Below are 26333 nucleotides of genomic sequence, written 5' to 3'. Positions count from 1 at the left end.
AAAAAAAGGAAATAATTGCTAGCTCACCTTGAGGGGATAAAAAAACATTCCCCCCACAGCTCTATGTCATGACAGACCACCTTCCTTGGTGCATGAGCAGCAAGTGGTAACCTAGCCAAAAGGGATTGGAGGAGGCCTGACCAGTAGTCATGCTCAATCCGCAAAGGAAGGCAAAACCCCCTGAGGAGCAGTGCCAATCTGTCCAGAGGCAAAATTCCTTTCTAATCCCAGTACTAGTGGCCAGCTGTTCCCTCAGCATGTGGGCAAGACCTACTTCATCATCCCACAGGCTTGTCACACCTCCCTGGAGATGCCCAAGCCCATTCTGTGTCAACCTTGGGCCATCTCAGGGACTTCTGAGAGTGGCCAAACACCCTCAGCCTGATCGTCTTTGGGAGCAAGAAACCTTTCCTCTCCAGGCAAGGTGTTTCAAAGCATTGGGAACCCTGGCAATATCTCTGCATCCCATTTCTTATGACTGCTGCACCAGATTCCAGAGGGAATGAAGATGGAGAGCTCTGTAATGTTCCTTGAGAAAACATTCCTTTGGTTTCATGAGTGCTCTCCAGATGAAAAAGCTATGGACACCTCCAGTGTCAGAAACCTTTAAAAATTCAAAAGTTTATTAAACCTTAACAAAATACAACAAAAGACTGAATAAGGAGAAAGAGCTGTGCTGAGAGCCTTCCTGACTAGCAGCCACAGGCTTGTCTACAAAATGGATGCTTTGCCTTTTATACTCTTAGCCTCTCCGAAGTCTTGTCAGTCAACTCCTTCTTTGCTGTCTATTGGTGGAGATCACTTTCTTACACCTTGATTGGAGGTCAGGTGTTGCCATAGTAACAAGCTGACCCTCCCCAAATGCTGTGACCACCAAGGCCACACAGTGACAATACAAGGGGGAAGGGAAAGAGGACAATGGGAGGATGTATTACAGTTACATAACTATACATCTATAAAACTTAACATACACACAATATTCATCCCTTCATTGTAAGAGCCAACCATTGCATTGCTCATCTATAGCATCCAGAGACTGGTGATTCTTCTCATCTCCAGGCATTCTCATCCAGCCTTCTCCAGTCTTCCTCCCTCAGCCCTCTCCAAGTAATTCCACAAGCTCCTCAAGAACTTCCTTTCAGACATCTACAGGCTCGCCCCAGCCAGCTTTGACAGTGGGACATGGGAGGATGCTCCTTTCTGTCCTTCTCCAGGCAGGGCCAGTGCGTTCTGTATTGCAGGGTGGTGTCACTGAGATATGGGGGTGATGGGGCCCCCCATGTCCAGCCCTACCTACAGAAGCCCTACCCACTGTTTCTCTACCCAGTGTCCTTTAGAGCCTTTGGGGAGCCCCAGGGAGGCCCAGAATGCTGTCCTTGCCCTTGGTTGCCACACACTGGGCGCAGCTGCCAGGCAGCCCTGACGCATTCTCTGCCACTTGGCTCTCAAGGACCAACCAATGCTGTTACTCATCTCTCAGGTCATAGCAGAATCCATCCCTGCAGCCAGACTACACAGCAAGCTACATACTTAAAGATGTACATTCCAGATAAATCAAAATGGATTTCTACCCTGGAAAATTTCCACTCTGCCTCACTTTTCCCACAAAATGTTGGGTGAGATTTTCCAGCCTGGGCTGAAAAAAAAAAAGTAAATCAGTATGCCTGCAGAAACAGCCTCACTATACCCACGGTGCAGTCAAGGAAATGTCAGGCCTTTCTCACTGTCCTGGTTTGTCTCAAAGAGTGTGCTTGACATCACCCACAAATCACCAGAAATCAGCCAAGGAGAAAATTAATTTTTTGTAGTAGCTGTGAAGGCGCAGAGCCTGGGGCCTGCTAAAAGTTAATCAAGACAATCTCACATCATTTGTGGGAAGCAGGGCAGGGGGGAGGGGGTGGAGAGAAAGGGACTTATTTTTTCTCTCTTTCTCCCCCTACTTCTAAAAAGAAGGGCATTCCTTTCCAGGGGAACAAGCATTGCAGATGGTGGGGTGGCTCAATGCTGTTTCATTGTCCCAGGCTTGGTGAACATTTTGCACATAAATCAGCCTCTCTTTGTACACTTTTGTCATTAGTACTGTTGCTGCTTCCAGTAAATTACTCTGAATCCTCAACCCATGATTGTCATCTTTTGTGCCACCAGTTCTCAACTCCATCCCCAGAGCAACAAGGGGAGGGGAAGAGGGGGAGAGATACCAGCAGTATCTGCTTTAGGAGTCTTGGTGGGGGCACTGAACTGGGCAGTACCACTCCTAAACCATAACAGCCAGTCACCTAACTCTTTTTTCTAAGGTCACGTTCGAGGATAGTAATAATAATTATAATAAAAATAACAATAATAATAATAATGACATTAATATTTCAAGACTGTAAAAGAATGCTTTTAATCTCTTGAGGCTTGTCTAAAGAATGCTATTTGTTGAATAAGAAGTATCCCGGGATTCAAGCCAGAATGTAAGCACAGTATATTCAGAAGGAAAACTAGAATTTTAGAACTTGACACAATTATAAAACTTCAAAGAACAATTCCAAACTATCCATATCAAGATTTCTTGAAATATCATCAGTTTCAGCTGGAGATATAATCAGCCACAGCCAGGTTAAATCTCTCAGAGTAGAACTGCAGATATAACTGATTATTTCCTGAATACATGCAGTATCCTTTCAGTGTCAAATAAGAAGGCTTTAATGTACTCAGCTGCAATATGTAGATTCTTGAAATGCACCCTTAAGATGCAGGAATTTCTTCAAGAGCTGAATAAGAAAAGCTCAGAAAATTGAATATGAACATTCATTCAATAAAAAGAGTCACATGAGCTAGTTTTAAAAGCAAAATCATGAGATATCATGAATCTAAATGAAGTATACTGCAACCTGGCTTTAGATTGGTCTGTGCATGTGAACCCTAATGTACACATTGAACAGGTTTAGCATACAATGAAAACAGTTCAAGATCCAATAGTCTTTACAGTGCTATTGTCCCTTTCAAAACAGCACAATTTAATAAAAGTTTAAGTAAAATTAGTAAGCTTTCAGGAAGTGTTATTTTTTGAGTATGACAGGGTGATAATATAATGAGAAGATAATTGCCGAGCTGAAGTCAGCTTGGGTCCCTCCACTTCACAGCTAGCTTGATTAAGTTGTGTATGCAACCTTACAGATATTCACTGAGGTAAGTCATGTTTTGACACTGGCCAAATGCCAGGCACCCATGAAAGCTGTTCATTCACCCTCCCCTGCTACAGCTGAGCAGGGGAGATGTTATAAATAGATAATGTGATAGTTGGCTCTCACAATTAAGAGATAAATATTATGTGCATATTAAAAGAACATTTTATAGAGGTAAAATTTTATAGTTAAATTATTTAGGTATGTTCTCCCCATAGTCCTTTTTCCCTTCCCCCTTGTATTGTAGTCATTAGTCAAGGCATAAGAGGGGAGGACAGGGTTGTTACTAGGAGGCACGTCATGACAACACCTGATCTCCAATCAAGTTGTAAGAAAGTGATCTCCACCAACAGACAGCAAAGAAGGAGTTGACTGACAAGACGTTGAAAAAACCTTTGAAATTATAAAATTTCATTTCTCACAAATGGGGTCTTGTCCAGGATATAAAACCTCATCTCTGTGGCCCTAGGAGATTTTGGACAAATGTTGCGCCCTCACCAAATTTGGCGGCTCAAACAACCTCTCCTGGGGCTGTTGGTGATTGCAGGTTGACACCCCAAAGACAACAGAGACTGGGTAACAAAAAAGAAGAGGGAGAAGAAGGTAAAAAGCCCCTGAAAAACTGCAGATCTAGACTATTGTGAGTATTTGTGCGTATAAGAGCTGGGAGCATGCTTGGAGTGTGAGTGAGGTAGTTCCAGGAGTGTGCTTGGGGTGGGTATGAAACTTAGAAGATCCTCTAAGATAATTGTTTTGGCCAGATTATTCGTCTATAATCTGGGTGTACAAACGTCAGCTCCAGACAAGTTGTACATGGGACCTGTTCCAGGAGTCCATTGGAGCTTAAGGACAATTGGACCATTAGAGAATTGGACAGTTCTGCTTATGAAAAACACCAATCACTTGATTTTGGAATTTTAAAAGTTTAATAGTAATAATAAAACTTTAAAATTTTAAAAGTAAGCTTCATTTCTCACAGGAGAGAAAAAATTAACAAAGGGGTCGTGAGTTGAGATAAGGACAGGGAGAAAATTCTCCAAGGGCAAAAAAAGGCTCGTCTTAGAGATACAAAGTGAGTTTATGACTAACAAAATCAGAAGCTGATAAGGAGAAGTAAAATAAGGCCTTAAAACACCTTTTTCTCCCTAACCCCTCCCTCCTTCCCACTGACAGAACAGAGAGACAGGGCATAGGAGTTCTGGTCAGTTCGCCTTCCAAGGTTTTCTTCCACTGGTCAGGGAGAGGAGTTCTTCCCCTGCTATACCATGGGGTTCCTTCCCACAGGAGACAGTTCTCCATTAATTACTCCAACATGGTTCCAATCTTATGAGCAACAGACCTTCTAAAACTGCTGCAATGTGAGTCCCACCCACAGAGAATAGTCCTGACAAAATAGGTACAGAGTGGGTCACTCTTCCACAGGGTGCAGGCTGCTTCAGCTTGGGAGCAGGGGCTTCCTCTCTCCACTGGATCTTCCACTGGATCACAGCCCCCTCCAAGCATCCACCTGCTTCAGTGTGAACATCTTCCCCATGGGGTATGGGTGGATCACTGTATTCCCCATGGACCCCTATGGGCTGCAGGGCACAAATGCTTCACCATGGTCATCACCACGGCCTGCAGAGGAATATTGGCTTGGGTGCCTGGAGCACCTCCTGCCCCTCCTTCTTCACTGACTTTGGTGTCTCCTATGTTGCTTCCCTCACATGTTTTCACCTCCTCTTGTCTAGCTGGAATTCAAATGGCCCCTCACTTTGATTTTCTTCTTGGATATATTACCATCAATGAGGCATTACCATCATTTCTAATTGGCCCAGCTTTGGCCAGCAGCATGTCCACCTTCAGAGCCATCATGGATTGGCTCTGCTGGACATGGTGGAAACTTCTCATACCTTCTCACAGAAGCCGCCTCTGTGGGCCCCCCACTACCAAAAACCAGGCCACACAAAACTAACACGGTCCCCCAGCCACTCATTAGAGGGTGCCTGTACAATTCCATTAGTTCTCTCCAAAACTTCCAGTCTGCCACTAATCTGCAACATCCATAGTCAACATTCCAGCACATATCATATTTAATAGCCTTTGACACATAAAATGTGCCTGATTCCTTGCACGAAGATGTACTACTGTCCCCAAAGCAAGAGTCCCCTACATAAATCTGTTTTTCTCCAAGTTTCACTATCATCTCCTCATTCACTGGTAATGAACAAGGAGTTTGTGGTCTCCAGTTTAAGAAAAAGTTTTGAAATTACCATGCATTTTCTTTCTGAGGTTTTAAAAGCGGAAGCAGTTTCAGTGGTTTCCCTGCCTCTCACTTTGTTTCTTCTGCAAGGAGGATTCAGATTGTAAACCTTTGCTCCATCTGATGTTCTAAATGCTGATGCATAATAGCTGTGAATTTTAGACACTTGAGGGAAGAAAAGTACTCAAGGTAATGGTCAGAAAGTCTCAAATTACATAGTATAACTTTCAAAGTATTTCCGAATATATGCTATTGGATTTGCACTCACCTCCCGCTCTCGGTCTCTGAACTGAAAAAGGAGTTTGAAAGCTTAAACATTTTAAGAAAAGAAAGTATGTCAAATTGACTGAAGCTTGCACCGACTCACAGTAAATTTTGGGCTAGCAATCCAGAAATCAAATGTTAATCTCTGAGGAAACTTAACTATTGCAGAAATGAGCATGTCCTCATCATGATCAAATTGAACTGATCTCTGGGTCAAACAGAAAAATAATAGAGGACAACGACCAAATTTGAAATTACATTTTCACCCTTTCAAATGTATCTGCTTTGCTTTGAAAAAGCAGATTGGAAAATAAAGCTTAATAGGCACAATGTCAGAACTTGGCTGTCCAAAACAAAATGATAGTATTTTTGGCATACATTTTTGTAAGTATTTTTGCTTTTCTTTCCAGAAGAAATTCAGCTGTATTTGTAATGCTAAAAACTACAGTCTGAAGTAGCTGTCTACACAACAGAGTAGTAGCATCCATGTTTGTCATCTCAATTGCTAAATTTCCTCTGAGACAACTAGCAAATGGCTTGCTCTCCAAATAACAGGAGGTCACTTCAATGAATCTAAATATTGCTTCACCTGTAAGCCCATGCAAGACAGGAGACAAGTGTGATTTAGATTCATTCAGCAATTTCACAACAGCAGGTCTAGGTTGCCACCGCCACTCTAAAGCCATTAAGAGGGTGTCCCTGGTTTTCAGATGATGCCTTGATGAAAACAAAGGAAGATCAAAATGTACTTTCTTGTTATAGTACAATTTGCACCCAGTATTTTGCAATTAGAAGAATATTTAAACTTCACCCTTGGCAAAGTTAATAAAATATGTCAACTACTGATGAAGGCAGCAACTACTGACCACAAAGTAGTCAAAATAAACAAGTATTCAACTGGATTCCTGTTTTCACCAATATTTGACATTAGTGACCAAAACAGGCAGTCCTGTCCTTTCGTCTTGCATTTGTTTCCTAATTTGCACCAAGATGACACTGGAAGAAAAGCAAAGACACCTACTTTATCCAGGATTAATTCCTAATTTTGGTGCCTTTACCAGACACAGTACTACCTGCAGTTGTTGAAGGTGATGAGAAAGCAGTGATGAGCTTGTGCTCATCAACCTTGTGGAGAGGGAGAGGGCAGTGACTGACTTCAGAGCTGAAAGTTAGGTTTCTGATCAATATTTAAAATACTTAAATCACAAGGATCTGTTTGCTGTGTGAAGCTGGGCGGCTTCTACAGAATCAGCTTCTGAGTTCAAACATACTGCACTATGACCAGCGATTCTCCACAATACAGTAGGATTTATTAATAGAAAAATACGTCAATATGAGTTTGTCTTTGTACATGTTAGCAACATGTACAGTGAAACACTTTTTTTTTTCTCAATCTATATTGTTATAGTTCTTTTGTGTTATCTGACATAACCATCTATATTTTGGGCTTAAATATGTTATTTGTCAAAATGTACTTCCAGTGTTAATATACCTTTAAAATCATAGTTTATCTTTCAAATATTGAATTCATATTATTTTTTTTTCAAATCAATATTGCTCATGTTACCATTCTTTCAATGGTACCAGTGGTTTGAAACACCTTGTACAGTTCAAAAATCTTTTTTCTGACTGACTCATTTCTACTGGTAAAAAGGGACCAAAAAAAGAGCAATATACAGAGTAAGAACATCCAATGTCATATTTCTAATTATCTCACTAATTAATATTCCTCTTTATACAACCAGTAAACCAGAGGAATGAGAAAGAGGTTTTAAACTTATCTTTAATAGCACTATTGCTGATTGCTTTGAACTATGTGAAATCTTCCCTGTGGAAAGCTGGCTGGGGGTAAAATTAGAGGAAACTTAGAAGTTATATTTGCATCCTAACAGAAGTTTTAAATTTATGGAAATTATAGGGTAAAATATAATTGCTACTCCAGGATGGAATATGGTTGGCATGCTCAAAACCTATTCCATGATGATTCCCTATGCATATGATTTGCAAATCTAAGCTCCTGCTAAGCAGGAAGGAATGGAGGAAGGAGTGGAGTGGAGACACCGAGGCCAGTCACTGTTGAAATGCGTACAGGGAATGGAACTGTTGTGGCACTGGTTCCCTGAATGGGGAAATAATGAGCATTGATTCCACGATTGCAGAGGGCTGATCAATCACTTTATTCTTACTACACTACACTGTACTATGCTATATGAAAAACCCATCACCCTTGCCAGACAGTCTGGTACAGTCTGGTACAGCTTTGACCTAATTGGTCAATCAAAACACTATCGCCAGAGTCCAATTAAGAAACCACCCTTTGGTAAACAATCTCCATAACACATTCCACATGTGCACAACAACAGATACAGCAAGTGGAGATAAGAATTGTTTTCTGTGAGCTTTCTCACAGCTTCTCACAGCTTCCTAGAAAAATCCTAGGAGAGAATTACGGAATTACATCTCTCTCTGTTCAGAGGATATGTGATTACCACAGGGAACACAACAGTACTCTTCAGCTAATAAACCACATAACACCTGTCAACCAGGAGATATAGGGAAAGATGTCCTGGTGCTGAGCCAACATCTGTGGGGAAATCACTCTCCTCAGATGAACATGGTTCATTAAAGCCTAATTGTAATATTAACAATTGCAAAGTTACCCACCTACTGGTACCACTACACCTTACTGGGTACTGTAGCAGCCACAGGGCTACAGGGCCTGCAAGGCCTCCCTGGCGGTCATTTGCTTAAGATAAGAAATGCCTAGTCATGATGACTGGACCAAAGAAACTCCTCTTCCACCTTTGGACCCTCGTTATCTCTCTGTAAGATGATATTCATATTCATCTCATAGTCATATTCATCTCGACCCTTACCATTGGACTGTTTCCCAAAACCCCTACACCCTATATGAACCCCTGCCTCTGCCCAGTTCAGCAGAAGAGCTGTCACTGTCACCCTTCGCAGAAGCTGCCAATAAAGACACATCCGTGGAACGTCATACAGCACTTCTCCTCTCTCACCTCTGTGCCTGCTTAAGTACTTTGCAAGCAAACAGCTGAAATCACTAAAGAGCTGAATCCACCAAAGAGCTGGTCTCACTTAAAGGCTGAGCTGCTTGCTGATTGCCTGTGGCTGGGAGCCTGCCTGAGGCACCTGGACAAGTTGTAGTTAGCAGCACTTCTCTATCCGGGACACCAACGGCTGCTGGCGTTGAACCGACCCCGAAAACCCGCAGCTGTAATAGGGCACATGCTCTATAATATTTTTTACTGTATCTTTAAAAGCAAAGCAAGATAATTTTACACCAATCTGTAACAAAGGTATGCATGACTAGAGTCACTCAAGCTCTACCTAAACACGAAGAAATAGTATAAAAGAAAGTGAAGAATGAGGGAAGATACAAAAAACAGTATAAAAGCAGGTGGAGAATGGGGTAAAGTTGAGGAAGACTCCATCATAATTGGTAGGATTAGTTGATGGGCTAAACCTGTCTTCTCCCCTATAGGGTAAGAATCATACTTTATGCATGCTGAATACTTTTGCTGGGGATTAGAGCTTGTCTGTGTATTACTTTGAATATGTTTTTACAGTCTGAATATGTTTTTACAGTCAGCTACTATCACTGACTTGTCACAATTTTATATTAATAAAGAGTATAGTTCCCTGAACTGTTAGTGGGAAGCCTTCATGGGCGCTAGCATTCACCAGCAGTGAATAATATACTCAGATAAAGAGGAAGACCCACTGAGGAGGACCCACATGCTGTTTTGGTTTATTTCTCTGACTAACTCAGTTAAACCCCCCCACCAATCCAGCAGGACCGCTCACTAAAGGGTCACCCTAACAGGATGCTGACAGACTGGTTGGGCACAAGGTTCTCAGATTTCCTGGGGAACTGACAGACAAATTAAATACTAAGGGTCAAGTACATTTCCCTGTTAAAAGTCAAGGAAGCATCCCCTTTTCATGCGACATTCCCCCTAGGTCCAATGAGGCCCTGTAATTTGTAGATATTAAATACACTTTTTAAAATAGATTTTCTGATATTTTAACCATGTTTTTCAGAATTTATTCCCATTCAAACACTATTACACTTCTTATATCCTAGGTGGACAAAAATCTTTGGCAGCCACTCCCTCAGAAAATCCCAACATAAAACCCCTTGCTTAAAAAATTCCTTTACAATGAAGGAGAAAAAATTAGAAAAGAAGATAAAAGAAAAAGGAAAAACACTTTGCTTGGGGCTTTTTACATTCTTGAGAAACAAAATGAGGGCATACAAGCATGTGCAGTCAAGACAACAAGAAAAAAGAATATCAGTAAGTAACTTTCTGGTAAAGTAGAAGGCTGGAACTTGCAGAGTCCTGGAAAATAAAACAAACCATGGAATGTTTCAAAATAAAAAAAAAAGGAGATACTCAGTGAATTTCAGTGAAACACTGATGTCTCTCTATCCTTATTAGACGTCTTCAACCCACTACTTTTGTCCAGTTTGAAGGGAAAAGAAACTTTTCCCTTCTTCTCAGAAGACTTATGTATTTGAAAACTGTTGCATGCATGTCCCTCTTTTTACCTTTGACAGACTATTTAATTACTCACTCTATCCTTTTTTTGCTAAAAGCATATTTTCTAGATTACAAAAGTGTATGGGGTTTTCTAGATTTTCTAGACCTCTAGATTACAAAAGTGTATGGGGAGTGAGAGGGGCAGATACAGATATTTCTCCAGACCCAGATATTGACAAGTATGATACAATTATCCAGCTTCTTTTAAAGAAAGTAGAAAATGTTACTTCTAGGACATGATTCAACTCAGCCTAAGACTGATGTCTAAAACAAGTCAAATGAACGACACCTTAAAAGAATCTATTTCTCTTCATTGATTCTAAAGGAAGCCAACATAATTACCTCAGCTGATGATGCCTTAAATTAAGTGAAATCCTGCCCTGACCTGGTTATGTATGCTGCTTGTACAGATCATGCTTGAGATTCTCTCCTTGAAAATAGTCGGGCTATGTAGAAAGTACCAGCAATACTATGTAGCAGTTGTAACTACAGCATAGGAGCTCAGCTTCACCAATGTCTAATCTGATGAGGAAAAGTTCTTCTTGGAAAGATTCTCAAGTAGATTCATTAGAAAGTTACCATGGAAACTTTTTTTTATTCATTGATAGAGTACAGTTTGACCATAAGCTCTTATGGCTGTGACTCTTTGGATCTGAATTTTGTAATAGCAGCTAATTTCTCAAAGGCACATTTTTCCCCTTGCTGCACATGCACAAAAAACATTAAACAATGTATGCTGCAGGGATAAAACAGAGTGATCCTTAACAAAGAAAGAAAAAGAAGAAGAAAAAATAAAAAGAAACTCACTGAGCTGTGCACAGCTAAAGGAATGCTAGACTAGAAGTTCAGCCTCTGATGTGCGATGTTTGGGATTTCCTGTTCATCAAAGGAACTGGCTTTCAAAATAAAGGATCCAGTAACCGCCAGAGAGCAACAAACCTTCTTAACCTCAAGCACCTGCCAGCTCTAATACAACATCAAATCAAATTATTCTCTAGCTCTAGTAACTCCTGAGCACTTTATTGATAGATACTTAAATTGACAGTGATACAACTGCATCCTCACTCAGCCGAAGAAGCACTTCTTTTACCTGGAAATACAAGACTCATAGATGCATTACTCTCTGTTGGTACTAAGATACTAAGTGATGCTTTGGGAGAGCAAGTCTTACTTTTAAGGATCACAGAGACATAAGTTCTTGTATTCACACCTGACAGCAGAGCCCCAGCTGCCACTTGATTAGGAGCTTTTGTAAATGTCATTTACTATGAAGACAGAAGGCTTCTGATAACTATCAACAACAGCATGTGTCTTTATGATCCTAGTGCAGCCAGGTGTAAACAAGTTGTTCCTGAAGAATTAGGAGATATAGAGCCTTTGTATCCATAGTAAAGGTATCTTAGGCTACGTTTGCAGTGACAGAAACATTCAAAGAATAAAAAACCTAACCACAGTACTCTGCATTTCCCTTTAACTCCTGATTGCCCTGGATTGTTTTCAACTGCCCTGATTCTGCCCAATATATGCCACAAAACAGAACATAGGAGATCATGCAGTATTAGATTGATTCCCCCACAGCAGTTACAGCACAGATATGCGCACCTTCTGTCCAGCAGCTCTCTTTCAAATGCATAACCCAGTGCCATGGGAGGAGGCATTTCAAGGCTGTAGAGGAGCTACAGGAGTGCAGCCTGAAAATACATTTTCCAGCTGGGACACCTGAAGGGAGTCAGTACACTGTGCAGTGCCACAGTTTCTCTCTTCCCTAGCACAGAGGTTCATAAAGGAGAGATGTCACAGTAATGTCATGTCAAAGATGCAAAGCCTGGCTTCACTGATGGGTAAGATGGCTATCTGGGCTTGAACATGAGCCAGCAACTTGCCTTGGCATCAAAGGCAGTTAACAGTGTCCTGGGCTTCATTAAGTGTTGCCAGCAGGTCAATGGAGGTGATACTTCCCTACTATGCAGAACTAATCAGGTCACGTTTGGAGTGCTGGGTCTAGGTCTGCACTTTCCTGAGCAAGAGATGAAGAGAGATGGACACAGAATCCACCAAAAGCCAACAGAGATAATTGAAGCACCTCACGGATAAGCAAAGTCAAAGAGCTGAGACTCTTCAACCTGGAGAAGAGAAAGCTTAGGGGGATCTCATAAGCATGTAGCCATACCTGTAGGACCAGGGTGCAGGCTCTTTACAGTGGTGCCCAATGACAAGACCAAAGGCAATATGTGCACACTGAAGAACAGGGGGTTTCCTCTGAACATAAAGAAACACCTCTTTTTTTCTTACTGTGAGTTTGTCCAAGTACTGGCACAAGGTTGCTCAGAAGTTTTTGGAGTCTCTCCTCATTGAAGATACTAAAATGACATCTGGACATGCTGTTAGGCAGTTCTGGTGTAGGTGGGTATGCCTGAGCAGGGGTATTGAACAGGATGGCCACCAGAAGTCTTTTCCACCCTTAACCACTCTGTGATTCTGTATGCTTTCACCTTTTCCCACAGTTACAAGATGCACTGAGCAGGCAGACCTCCTTGAGAGTTCAGAGGCTCTAAAAAAACCTGTCTGCTCTTGTGATCTTCCTCTATATTGTCTCCTCTATGTACATTGGATGAATAGGACATACTTTTGGGACACACATCATCTTTCATCCTCCCTCTACTCAAAGATTGCAATACTCAACAGCCTGGATTGGACTGATTTCCATAATGGTACATAAAGACAAACATTTCAGGCTAATTGATTTACTAAAAAAAGAAACATGGCTAATCTGATTTTTTTTTTTCCATTAGTTGGATATAATTCTGTGCTACAATGAACACATTGTATACATGCTGAGCTAATATTCCTATTAGCTATTCCTATTTTCCTGTAAAAATGTGAGCTCAGAACACACATAAAGGACTTTCAGGTACTGGGAAGCATGGCTGACATAGTTAACTATGTGTCAAACCCACATTTCAAGCACCAGGCTGTGTCTACATTTTCTCTCACTGGGTCTATTCCAAAAGCCAAAATGAAAAGAAGATCCACTGCCTCTGATTTCTGTTGTTTGTATCAGACAAAGAGATGACTGGGAAAGGCAATAGGCATTTTTGAGTTTTCTTTCTCAAGAGATGAACTATTTTCATATTTGCATATGATTTACATCATTTTTTTTTCCAGCATCCTATTTTAATATTTAATCTGTATGCACCCCTGGGATCATCACTTTTCTCACTTGGGTTTTCATCAGATATCTTCCTACACATGAACAGGCTCTGCAAAACAGTAGCATGCTGTGGGCTCTGTCTCTCAGCTCCAAGGAGAGTTCACTTTAAAGGAACTTCAAAACATGCAGTCTCTGGAAGTTTTAGTTATGCAGTACTTGTGTTTACAAGGCAACAATCCAATTGTTTTCAATAGGGACTAATTATACACCATTTCCTTTGCCCTTCTATTTCACTCTGCAATCCCAGGTGATCCAGATTTAGCCCTATGGGGCTAAAACAGATTTAGGCTGTGAATGGGACTTCTCAGGAAGTTCCTCTGGTGCCTGCTCTCCCTCCCTTCCTGGATAGGAAGGGGCCTCAGGCATCATCCAAGCCCAGAGGTGAACTGGAGCACACCTAGATAATACTTGAGGAAACATGTGCCAGGAAGCCCACACCTTGTTCTGTGTTTCTCTTGGAGGACACCTATATCTACTTCTGAACATGTAATTTTCTCCATTCCTTTTTTCCTACATGTCACTTCTAATGTTTTCCCATAAAATTCAAAAAGTCAACAGGACAGAAGAGTTAAACAAGGAAGGCAAATAAGTGTGAATGATTCCTTTTGGACTCCTCTGTTTGGATCTCCTTTAAATCCCTCTCTGATACACACATGCATGTTTAAAATGAGGCCTAAGAAAGTCCTTTCTTTGCCAATAACATCAGCACTTCATCTGCATACTGACAGAAGGACAAGAAGTGGCAGACCTGCTAGCTCCTTTAATCACAGGAATCTTGTATAGCTGATTATTGCACATGCCACACAGCAGAGTGGATTCACAGCTCAAGTATATTAGTGGTAGCTCTGACTGAAAATGCCCTGAAGTTTACTGCTTTTTCATCTACCAAGACCAGTAGGTTTGCATGGGCAGTAGAAAAGGAGCATTACAACTTCTTTTTTGAAGGGCCATCATCATAATTCCTCCCCTTAACTGTTCAGCAACTCACTTTTAATCATCAGAGAATTCTCCCTTCTCACTCTTCTGTGCACTCTCAGGAACAGGAGGTTGAATGTGCACAGCTTTGTGGATCTAGAAATATTGCAAAAGTTGTTCACCTAATGGAAATGCCCAAAGTTTCTGGCTCCCTTTATTCACTGTCACTCTATGGATGTTGCTGTGGATTTCCATATAAACACTTTGGTGCATGTACTCTTTATGTACTTTTGAAGCAGCATGGAATCAGACATAATGGACTTTAAGAGTTTTTTAGGATTCCATTCAGGAGTCAAAAATCTGAGTAATAAATCCTGCCCTGGAGTACAGCATGACCTTAAAACCAGGATACAAACAGACTGCATTTTTGCCTGTACTTCAGAGAGGAAGTACAGGGCAGGATTTGCCACCTTCAACTCATGAAAACAAATCTGATTTAACAAAATTTAATGCTGCTTTGGCTCACCTGCCAGGTGGAACAAATAGGAAGGGGTTCTCACAAAGAACAATATATGCAAAAAACTACAAAATATAATCCTGGTAAATAAACCTCTCATTAGTATTCAATACAGCAAGTCAACCATACCATACAGTAACACTACACCACTTCATAAGCTGCTGGTGCAGATGTTAGGACTATGACCACTGATCCTTTTTCTTTTGAGGTTGTGTGCTTTCTAAAGCTTGTAACAGAGGTGGGCTGGTGACATGATGCCATCTGCTATAATTGTTTCAAGCAATTGAATTTAAGATTGATGACTAAAGTGTATATAGAAACTTCTGGTTTATATAGAAACCAAGTGCTGCTTCACAGTTCACTGCCACTGGCAATCTGCTGGTGAGTACCAGCAGACAGCTCTTCTCAGAGGCACCTTTCTAGCAACTGGTGTCCAGTTGTGATGCGAAAGCATTTAGTCACACAAATATGCTCTGCATTTTAAAATCAATACTCTTTTTAAACTCCTTCTTTTAAATCTCTACATTGAAGCAAGTATAGCCAAACCATTAAGCACTTCAGACATGAAAAATGCCACTGGAAGTATCTTGCCAGAGTTAACAATATTACTTCATATAAACTACCAACACCCACAAAAGTAGTCATGAGTGTAATGTAACACTCTTTCCCTAAAGAGTGCCTTCCCACTTAAAAGGAGACAGTTTTGTCTTAATACAACATAAATATAAAATTTATATCTTTAAAAGGCTCACTAGGTTCACATCCATTTGATGCCAGTCTGTGATAAAAGAAGACCCAAGGCTTGAGTCCAATAATTTATTGCACTTTGCTTGCAAGGTCCTTGATAAAGCATAAACATCCTATTCTGCCAAATGTCAGTTTTACTAAGAGAGGAAGACACACTTTGCACTTGGAACACATATATATTGGCACCTACTTATTATAGCACCTATGAGTTTCAGAGAGTCTTTTTTCTCCTGGGCTTTCCATTTGCTCACTTCTGAGAGAGTTACAATTACAACAACTTGACATTTAAGAATAGCAATTACTGTCATTTAATCACTATGCAACAGAACTTCTCATCCTGTAACTAACTGAAGACCACTTGTTTGGAAAATCCTGTTACTTCAGTAAGGTTTCATGTGCAAGTCTAACAACAGAATCATGTCTTGAAGTAAAGTCTCATTTTAGGTTTTCTTAAGGCTGTCTGCCTCATATGTGTAAATTATTTGTCTTCATCTAAAGATCCATTTTTTTAAAAGAACAGAATTGAAACTCTAAACAGCAAAAATTACTGTAAGTAATTTCAGGGAAAGTTAACATATTTATAATCTCTACTTCAAGTCTGTTTCCAAGAGCATTAAATGACTTGCTCCATTTGAGCAATAAAAAAATTCCCTAGAAATTCTCTGTATGTGATTAGCTGTGTGTGGAGACCAGAGCAAGAAAGTTTAGTTTTCAGTTGACTGAAAACTAAAGTGATTTAAACTAAATCACACTGGCATTTACAAATACAAAATAAAAGGGAGAAAAATATAAAGCGGAAAACACTAGAACAAAATCTAGGGACCAGATCTATTACCACACTTCAAGAATGCAAGACCCAAAAATGGAAAGAAAAAAAAAGAATCTGAAAAATTTAGTCCATAAAAAGCAATCAGCATGCCATATAGCAGAACTGCAAGGACCTCAGCTACTCATGTATGTGGGGAAGAAACAAATAAAATTTGATTTTTGAATGCTTTGACTCCTAATAATGACTGACTATCAATACTAAAAGAGAAAGAATATGCGGCATTAATCCAGAATCCTTATCCCTATCTCCAATGGCTATAAATCTACTTGGGGTGGAAACAGAATTAAGTGGTACTGACTGAGCAAGTTGTGTACCCTCTCCCCTTTCCCAATACACTTGGCAGGTTTCATCACTCTGCACAACAGTGAGAAGGAGGAGTGAGGTGATTGGAAAGGTACTGAATCGACAGACATGAAATGTATCATCATGCAGCAGTAGCAGCAAGAGAAAAACCATGCACTGCCATTTAATGGATAGAGATGATGTTTGCACATAAGAAAAATGTTCAGGGGACTGATTGCAGCTGCTATGACAACAAGAGAGAGGATGTGACAAAATTACCCAAGTGACTGTTTCATGTTGTTCCAGTGAACCATTCTACTCACCAGCTGGGAAGCCAGTAGAGACTTCATTAAGTGCTTCTATTCAGTAATTACTGCATCCTTCCCTGCACCACAACTCTAAATTTCCATGCAGTCATAGCACAGAGCTGTTGGATGTAATCATGAGGGTCCATTTCTCAGTCCTAAAAATTTCAAGCCTGTAGCTGTTAGAAATTTGCAATCGAGTTTCGGCAGATTAGTTAGGTACAACCTCTGTCACCTGGCAAGGAGAAACAGGGAGCAAAATGATACCAGCATAACCTTGCTGAAGTCTTGCAAGCAAGCCATGGAAAAGCTGCATTATTTGCCTACCTTGTATTTAGGGTAGTTCCTTCTCCAACATACAGCAACTTTAACTGCAAAAGACCAGGACAGATCCTTTCCTCATTTAAATCATTGCAGTTCTCCTGACTGCAGTGGTGTGATGAATGTTTCCTGCTGGTTAAGATTCTGCCCCTTGATTTGATTTGCACTAGTACACAAATAAGTGAATTATATGTCCAGGAGCCTTTTGCTTTCTTAGTTATGCAAAGTTACAGAACTAGGAAAAATGAACTTGTATTTACACTACATGAAAACAATAGACAAATTAGCAGAGCACAAGGGTTTGAAAGAGAAAATTTGCAGCACAAACAGAAATCCTCAAAGACAGTTTGAAAGCTTCTAGAGTTTGAGCAGCAGTGAGGGCAGGGGGGAAGGGGAGGAGGAGGAAGAAGACTGGGGGTGGGGAGGGAGAGGAGGAGGACATCTGGTTTTCAGCATGGGAGAAGGAACTGATTTGAGAGAAGGTTCTCCCAGTCAGAGCCTGCCTGCTCAGGAACAGGCCTGCCTGCTTGCCTGCCTAAAACTGCTCAAAAGGCACAGAAGAGTCCACTCCTCCTTATTTCTTTTGAAATTTAGGGATTCTAGAAAATCTAAATCTTTAAAATAATACCTTTGTATCAATTCAGAAGGAATGAGCAGGAATAGTTGGCCAAAACCAGTAGTTCCTACTGTGAGCAGGAATAGTTGGCCAAAAACCAGAGAGGAAAAAAAGCAGAAGCAACGTTATTTCTCATCATGTTAAGATCGGGTCCCTCCTTGTAGGGAGTAACATCATTTTTTGTCTGTAAAAGAAGCCTGACTGCATTTCTTTCCTTCCTTCGTGGAAGATGGATAGGGGGATAAACTCTTGGTCTAGAATCTGGCATAAGGAGATTAGGTGTCCTCATCTCCAGCCAGGTGTCTCCACCTTCTGCCCTATTTGCACCTTCAGTTTGGATCAAAAATCACCACAAAGCAAAACTCAGCACTTCCATAGTAACTGGAGGGAAAGCTTTTACATGCAAGAAGTGTAATAGAGTGTTTTCATAAAGAAAATTACCTACAAGTTTTATAAATAACTGCTGTGACCTAGACTAAGTGCTTCAGTGCCACATCCTTCCTCTGCAACAACACCTAAGTTACAGTAGAACTCCTCATCACTTCATTCTATAAACCTATTTTTAAAAATTTATTTTATACAATGGATAAGACAGTGTTGCCAGATGCTTCGGGATATAAAAAGCAGAAAATTTGAGTTTGAGGAAAATATCTTCCTATTAATATTTATGTTTATCATTTTCCCAGGTTTAAAGACAGTGGACCAACTTCTAGAACGTCAATTACAACAGCAAGTAACAATTTACTGGCATTCTAAGCTGATAGTCTCTCATTTGCACAGCAGTGATAAGGCAATCCACAGGGGGGAAAAAGGCCTTAATTTCCTCTCTGTTATGTTTTATTGGGGGAAAACTTAGCCAAAATCAAACAAGAGCTCAAATACAGTATCTTGTATATATAAAACTCCATGTAGTCTGAAATTTGTAAGATAAACAATGGCAAATAAAGATCTTGAAGCCTTTATCTGAGACAGATTGAGCTTTCTAGATCAAATTAAGTTGCATGATTCCAGTTCTTGAATAGTCCCACTAAATGGCTCACACTGTGGCTCCAATATTTCCATCAACTACCAGTGCAAGAACTCCATAAAAGTGGAATATTCAAAATCCTCGCTGGGCCAGTGCACTTGAATCCTCCTCAGAGTCTCTGTCAAAACAGCTGCATCTAGAGGAAAAGGATTTGCCACTACCTTATTTCTTTATACAGAAGAAAGCTACATAGTATTGTCAAAGGTTTGCCTTTCTGCTATGGCACATCCCTCTCTTCTGCAGGGATCTGTGAAGTCCTTGGCAAGTGTGCAGTTCCCACAGCTGTTGTGTCCCAACACCAATGTGGTAAGCAGCTAAAGTGAAAATCAGAACAGTTGAGAACCTGCTCTAGTTTGCTCTGCTCTGTAAGCAGATGCTGTCCAACTCTAGAGACACAAGGGAATTTAACTAGAAGCCTTCAGCAAGTAGCTCTTATTGCACCAGGTTTCTTCTTTGCCTTCATAATTTCATGTTACATGTTAGGGCCTGGTCTTTCACTAATTTTCATTTAAAATTTTATTAGGTCTCATGGTCAGTATATCAGTCAGTATAAATGTGAATCTCAAGTTTTCAAAACACTGTGAAGACCGTGATTTCCTAGAAGTCAGTATAAATGTGAATCAGTATGCATAATGTTTTCTCTTCATAGTGTCATTTTGGTTGGAAAAGACATTTAAGACCATTGAGACCAATTGCAAACTGTACACTGCCAAATACACCAAAAGAAGCAATGGAATGACCAAACATCCTTTTCCAGTGCTCTCAACCATGCAGTTAGAGATGACGATGGTGAAGACAGAAGTTACAATTATTACCCTGCTTCCCTTCTAATAGTACAGATATTTCATCATGGACCTACCCAAACTCCCAGAGTGTTGCTCCCACTCTGTCTGCAACAGAGTTGGACAACAATTTCCAAATCTTGCCTGACAACTAGTATGATTTATTTTGTACCCAAAGGGAAGCTACTTTCTCTCAAACTAATATTTCTCTGTTCCTCAAGGGTATTAGCCTTCTCTCTCAGCTAATACTACAGTAGCAGATGCAGCAGCTCAACATTTCCCAAGAACTTCTTAAAAATCATCAGGGCACAAAAAATAGAATTCTCGTCTGATGGAAAAAAAAAGCATTTAAGCCCATCCCTAACACACTAATGTTACTGTGGGGTTTCTTGGATAGATTTATTTTCTTCAGTATAGTGATTAACGAATACTTGAATCATTTAAGTCAATCTACCACACTGTGATGGTAATACTACACAGCATGTTTACAAAGTTTTTGCAGTTATGTGATTCAATGCAATTCACACTTGCCCAGATACAAGAATAAATGTTATATAATACACAGGTCACAGAATCAATACAATGTGTGCATCAAATACAGATGCACACGAAAAAAAGTAGCACAGAAGCTGCAATGCAACAACTGTCCCAAGAAGCAGAAAAAACTTGAGTCTTACTTTAAGACAATTTAGAGGGGATCACTCTAACATGATTTCTCTCCCACTGTTTTAATCAATCCCTTTCCACCAATAAGGAGAAACTAAATTTGAGTAAATATAAGTGAAAAAAATAACAGTTTACTAACAAGCAAAACTGCAACAGGCAGAAAATAACAGTAATTATTCACTAGATACAAAATCAATAAATCTCACAAACTCCCTGAGAACAAAGAAAAATCCAAAATGGCAAAGTACCCTTTTCAAGATGGCATCCATCACAGGCAGCTACGTGTAGGGAGACAAAGCAGAAATGGCATCTGACCAAGACGGCAGCATTTGCTGGCTACCACGCAGTTGGGGAGACAAAGGGGAAAGGATGGCAGTAAACCTTTCTGGGAAGGTATGAGTTTACAAAGCAGTTCTAGTGGCATATGGGAATTGCCAGCTCCATCACCCACCCACTGTATTCCACCAGTGCTGGTGCTGCTGTCCTCGGAGCCACTGGTGTGTTGAAGTGGAGAGAAACAGTCTCCCAGAATCAACGTGGCGTGGCCCGGTGAGATACCAGCTCAAGCTTGGCACTGCCAATAGAGGTTTGCAGAATTCACTCTGAAACAGTTTTGGACTGCAGAAATGCAGTTTTTTCTGCATAGCTATCCCAGAACTCCTTCCCCCTCCCCTCAAAACAACCTCTGCCTTAAGCAAAATGCCACAACACATGAGTACACAAAAAGGAAGCCTCTGCCCACACTACCTCAGCTTTAAGGTTAAAGCCAAGAAGTGTGCAGGGGATGAGAAAGCGAGACGATGGGTGAAAAAGGGAACTCTGCCTGTGTGCCCCAACCTTTTAAAGTGTACCACACCTGCCTGCCCCATGAGTCTGGCTCCAGACCTCCAGATATGCCACCCTAAAGAGACAGTAACCTCAAAGAGACAGTAACAATTTTTGGGCTCAGAAAGATATGAAATACTATAACATTTTTGATTACCCAAGACAGTAGACCTTTGGTTCTAAATTCTTAGTCATTTGACCCTGAAATTGGTCCTTTGACCCTGAAATTGGTTGTATTGCGAGCATGAGTAACAATAAAGACAGCAGAGCAACAACCCAGCAATCCTGTTGGTTTGTCCCTGAATTAAAAAAAAAAAAAAAAAAAAAAGCAAAAAAATCCCCCAAAAACAAAACCAAAAAGCAACAAACCACCAACCAAAAAAATCCAAATCTGAAGAGAAAGAATATGTTCATCCACCAGACTGACACAAACTGATAAAAACCCACTACTAATAATGATGCTGAGAGTGGAAGGGATTATGATAGGGGATGCAAAAGGGAGCATATTGCAACAACCTGTGGAGGACCTTCCCATTAGAGAAAGAAATTTCAAAAGTAGCATTGGCTTGGCAGTTTCACCTTTAAAGTGCTGTATGAACATTAACAGATAGTTAGGATATCTCAACTGTAAAGATATTTTAATGAAACATATATCTCCATTTTTTTTCAACAAGCTTAATGTTTGCATGATGTTAATGATTGCAAAAACAAATTCTTCATGAATAAAAGGGCTAACCAGGTATGTCCATCCACACCAATAAAAGCTTGTATCTATTGTTATTAGATGAAATACTGGCCCAATTATGTTAGTATCACCCAGGAAAAACTTTTCTGATCTCACAATGGCAAGGAAGTGAAATCTCTGTCTTCTTAAAAGTATTCAAAAGGAATTTCTATTGATTATTATGAGTAAGTTATCCATATACTTTAACTTGGATTTAATCTAAAAATTCAAATGAGATGTAAGCTCACTTTTCTTCTAAGATCTGTATGGATATGTATAGGGGTACATATATATATGTATGCACACCCTAGTAAGGTAAGCATTTGTGGCAAAGCAGTCTGCTCAGAGAATCCTCAAATTTTGTGTACCAAGTCTATTGGAAAAAGCCCTTTCACTTTGAGAAGCCTCACTTTCCCCTAAGACAGCAAACATAAACATGAAACAGCACTCTCCAAACAACTACAGCAATCCATCCTAAAATTCCTAATCTTTCCTCAATATTTCTCATTGCCTCAGCAATTTTACTTCTTGTGTTTGCGAACTGTTACATATATATCTTTGTGCAAAGTGAGAAATGACAAAAGATTACAGAATTTGGAAATACTGGTTAAGTAAACAATAAAATATTGCAAAGAAAGCCAAGGCTCCCAAGGATGACATTCTGGGCTCATAGGAAGGAAATGCAGCTAGCAAGCTGGAAACCTGCAATCCTGGAGCCCAGGCTTTCCTGAGGTAAGGTTCCAAAACAAAAGTACTGCAAACATCTTGGTGAACTTGGGCCAAAACCCAGGCAAAAAGAAAAGAATGTAGAGTTGCTGCATATCAAAGACAAGTTTCTTGGGCAAAAGAAATACAGAAGACGGAGTGTAAAACTAATTCAGGCAAAAAATTGCATGCATCTGTACATTTTAGAGGCACTTATTGACAAATGGCAGTTGACAACAGCTGTCTTTTAGCTGTACTTACTGGAACTACCAAGAAAGACAGGAATGAAAGGAAAATAAAGGAAAAAGGGAGGGGAGGAGGTTAGGGGTTAGGGAGAGGAGAGGAGAGGGAGAGGAGAGGGAGAGGAGAGGGAGAGGAGAGGAGAGGAGAGGAGAGGAGAGGAGAGGAGAGGAGAGGAGAGGAGAGGAGAGGAGAGGAGAGGAGAGGAGAGGAGAGGAGAGGAGAGGAGAGGAGAGGAGAGGAGAGGAGAGGAGAGGAGAGGAGAGGAGAGGAGAGGAGAGGAGAGGAGAGGAGAGGAGAGGAGAGGAGAGGAGAGGAGAGGAGAGGAGAGGAGAGGAGAGGAGAGGAGAGGAGAGGAGAGGAGAGGAGAGGAGAGGAGAGGAGAGGAGAGGAGAGGAGAGGAGAGGAGAGGAGAGGAGAGGAGAGGAGAGGAGAGGAGAGGAGAGGAGAGGAGAGGAGAGGAGAGGAGAGGAGAGGAGAGGAGAGGAGAGGAGAGGAGAGGAGAGGAGAGGAGAGGAGAGGAGAGGAGAGGAGAGGAGAGGAGAGGAGAGGAGAGGAGAGGAGAGGAGAGGAGAGGAGAGGAGAGGAGATCAGGCTTACCAATTGCAAAGTTACAGCCATCAATACTGAATGTAGCACTTTGGCATTTTTTAAACGCTTCCTTTCTGCTGCTTGGGTCTGTCATGATTCCTGCCAGCTTGTACTTTGAGTAGCTGCCTCTCTCTCCCTCGTGGAAGCAGAGCTCTCAAGCTCACTCTGGGCTGCCCTTGAGGATGTGCCTGTGACAGCACACACACACCACGCCTCACATCCCACAGGGACCTGAGAGGCGTGCACCCAAGAGTTTTCTCCTCCCCCAAACACTCTCATTGGCAAGTTACCTGCATGCCTGCTCAGAGTTCAACTGGTTAGAGGCTCCCCTATCAAAGCCAGCAGTCAATTAGTCCGAGACTACCAAGTCAATAAGCCAGCTGTAGCTGTCAAATCTCTGTGTAGGAGGTGGCACACAAAAAAAAAAATAAAGGGTTATATTTTGCTGTTATCTACCCACTGATGCTCCCTGTATTCCTTGCTATGCTGGAACCAGTTTCTGTGGCTCCTCTTACTCGTAGGGATTATTGACTTGCAGCAAATTGTGCTCAAATTTCAGCTCTTCAGAGAGGCAATGTGTTTTAATAATTCAAGATATAATTAATCAACACAAATACATTACACCATCAGTCATCTGCTACTTATGTAAACAACGAGTCCCTAGAAAGTCAATTGAGAGCACGGAACTAGAGATTATCAATAAAGAAGAACACAGGGAAACAACATGTAATATAGCAGTAATGTTGATAAGCTGAGCAAAATGTTCATGCATGCACACACACAACACAGTCTTCCAAGCTCTTCCTTCTCCTTGTTGTTTATCATGGTTTGCAAACTCATCTTTGTAGTTTTTTTTACTTAGCAATGTTTAGAAATGTTCACTCAGAGTACATGCTAGCAGTCCACTTAAAAAGACAGGCAAATCCTAAGAACAGAAAAAATTTAGAGTCAAAGCTGGCAAAGTTTTCACAAGAAGGCCAGCTGAAGCCAAAGTTTTATAAGTAGGCATCTAAGGAAACACAGTCAACATCTTAATGATTCCAGAACACATAAATCTGTGAAATTCTTTCTTTTTTCTTGTAATATATGTTAAAACTATAAATGTGCTCTTTAAATGTTCCAGGTTTTATGTTCCCAAGAAAAAAATTCCACATAAATGCATCAAATTTTGCGTTGGTCTGGATCAAAAGCACTTGGAAACACTAAGTTGCAAGGAGACCCGCATCAAAACAATAGCCAGGACACAGTTTACTGAAAGCTTGCTCAATGCACTCCTAAAGGTTTACAAAATATCAGCAAATGTGGTCATGTTTAAGGTATAAACCTCAGCCCTACCTTGGTTTCTCAACAAAAGCTCAAGTCAGATAAGAATGCTGCACTTCTAAAAGGATGAAAGAGAATCACTACTGAACTCCAGCAGTTAATTTAAATTCCACTTAGTTCTACCACAGTGGAGAGCCTCAGCCAAGTAGAGCTTTTTTTTTTTAATTTATAATTATTTTTATTATTTATTTGGATGTTCAATAATATAAGACAAGTTCATTACGAGAACAGCTTCTAGCAGTGACGATTTGTTGGGCTTTTTTCATAAGTCATTCTTTTGAAACAAAACCAAATACTTACATATAGCATTTCCAACACTTGCAACTGCAATGAAAAGTGTAAACAATAGTTCTGGAATTTAAAAGAGTTGCTGCTCTTTATAGACACTTTATAGCCCCTGCAATGAAGACTGCTCATGCAGTTTACTGAAATCCATCATGTAGCTGCCCCTCCAAAAGAAGGTAGGAAAATAATCCAAGTATAAAATATTTTTAAGGAATTATTTTGTCTGTCACTGTCATATAGATCATATAAGCACCAATGCTCTTCCTAAGACAGCAAAAGCACAGAGAATGATTCATAGTATATTTAGAAAGCAGAAAGTTAAATGTTACCTAAATGAAAGGTAAGGAACCCTAACAGTTTCAAAATTTTGGAACTATCAGGTTTGGGGTTTTTTAAAATTTAATTATTTGCTGACACCATTTTCTTCCTTAAGCCATAAAACACTTATCATAAAGAAAAATAGTGGGAAGATACCAGTGATGATTTGATGAAGTTTCAGACATGAAACTGAAGTTGGAGGAGAAATGTTCTTCTCAAAAAACAGCAAGCAGAGACACTCCTGCTTCCTCCTTGGCTTTGGACCATGTACTCACACACAGGAAGCAGGAGAATTGTATTTGCATTTCTCTTCTGAGGAGAGCATCCAGATCACCTACTGCTGTGGTGCTAATTTCTGAGCTCCTTCACTGGTGTTTCAGCCACGTTGTAAGATTGCCAGAGAGAAAATGATCTGGTCCTTAAGTGTCTGAGTACTTTGAAGCTACCTTACAATACTTGTTCAAGGTCCACTTAATACTAAGTCGAACATTTGTAGTAGTTTGATAAACTCATTTAGGTCAAAGTGAACATTTGCACCACAAAGAATAAAGACAGTCACTCAGGAGAGTAAAGTGATCAAATAAGTTTAGAAGCCAGATTATCCATACTGTTGGAGAGGGCCCTTAACGGGCTGGTTGCAGAGGGATCCTCTCTCCATTCAAATCTGCGGAGGTAATCACATTGGGGTGAAAAGAGAAAGGTTTTGATCTGCAAGTTTTCCAAGAAGAAAACAGTTTCTTCCCAGCTCCAGTTAAAATTTAATCCAGCTGCTCAGAGAATTACCAAATTGTATCAGAAACTTGATACCTGGTCCTATCTGATTCTTTGCATTTTGCTGTTCAGCTCTCAGCTAGATTTCA

The 26333-nt window shown here is 40.5% G+C and overlaps 1 protein-coding gene across 1 annotated transcript in view; it reads right to left on the bottom strand.

Moving 5' to 3' along the window:
• PDE1C (phosphodiesterase 1C) overlaps window positions 1-23743 on the bottom strand; it is a 259982-nt gene extending 236239 nt beyond the window's left edge. The window contains exon 1 of the mRNA XM_074541825.1: window positions 23557-23743. Within this exon, the coding sequence (XP_074397926.1) occupies window positions 23557-23641 (85 nt within the window). The 5' untranslated portion in view covers window positions 23642-23743. The remainder of the gene's footprint in view (window positions 1-23556) is intronic.
• Between the last annotated feature and the right edge of the window lie 2590 nt (window positions 23744-26333).

This window comes from Zonotrichia albicollis, chromosome 1 (genome assembly GCF_047830755.1).
Source record: "Zonotrichia albicollis isolate bZonAlb1 chromosome 1, bZonAlb1.hap1, whole genome shotgun sequence".
Taxonomy (NCBI): Eukaryota; Metazoa; Chordata; class Aves; order Passeriformes; family Passerellidae; genus Zonotrichia; species Zonotrichia albicollis.
Note: the sequence above shows the minus strand (reverse complement) of the source record. Positions and strands in the feature narration are given on the sequence as shown.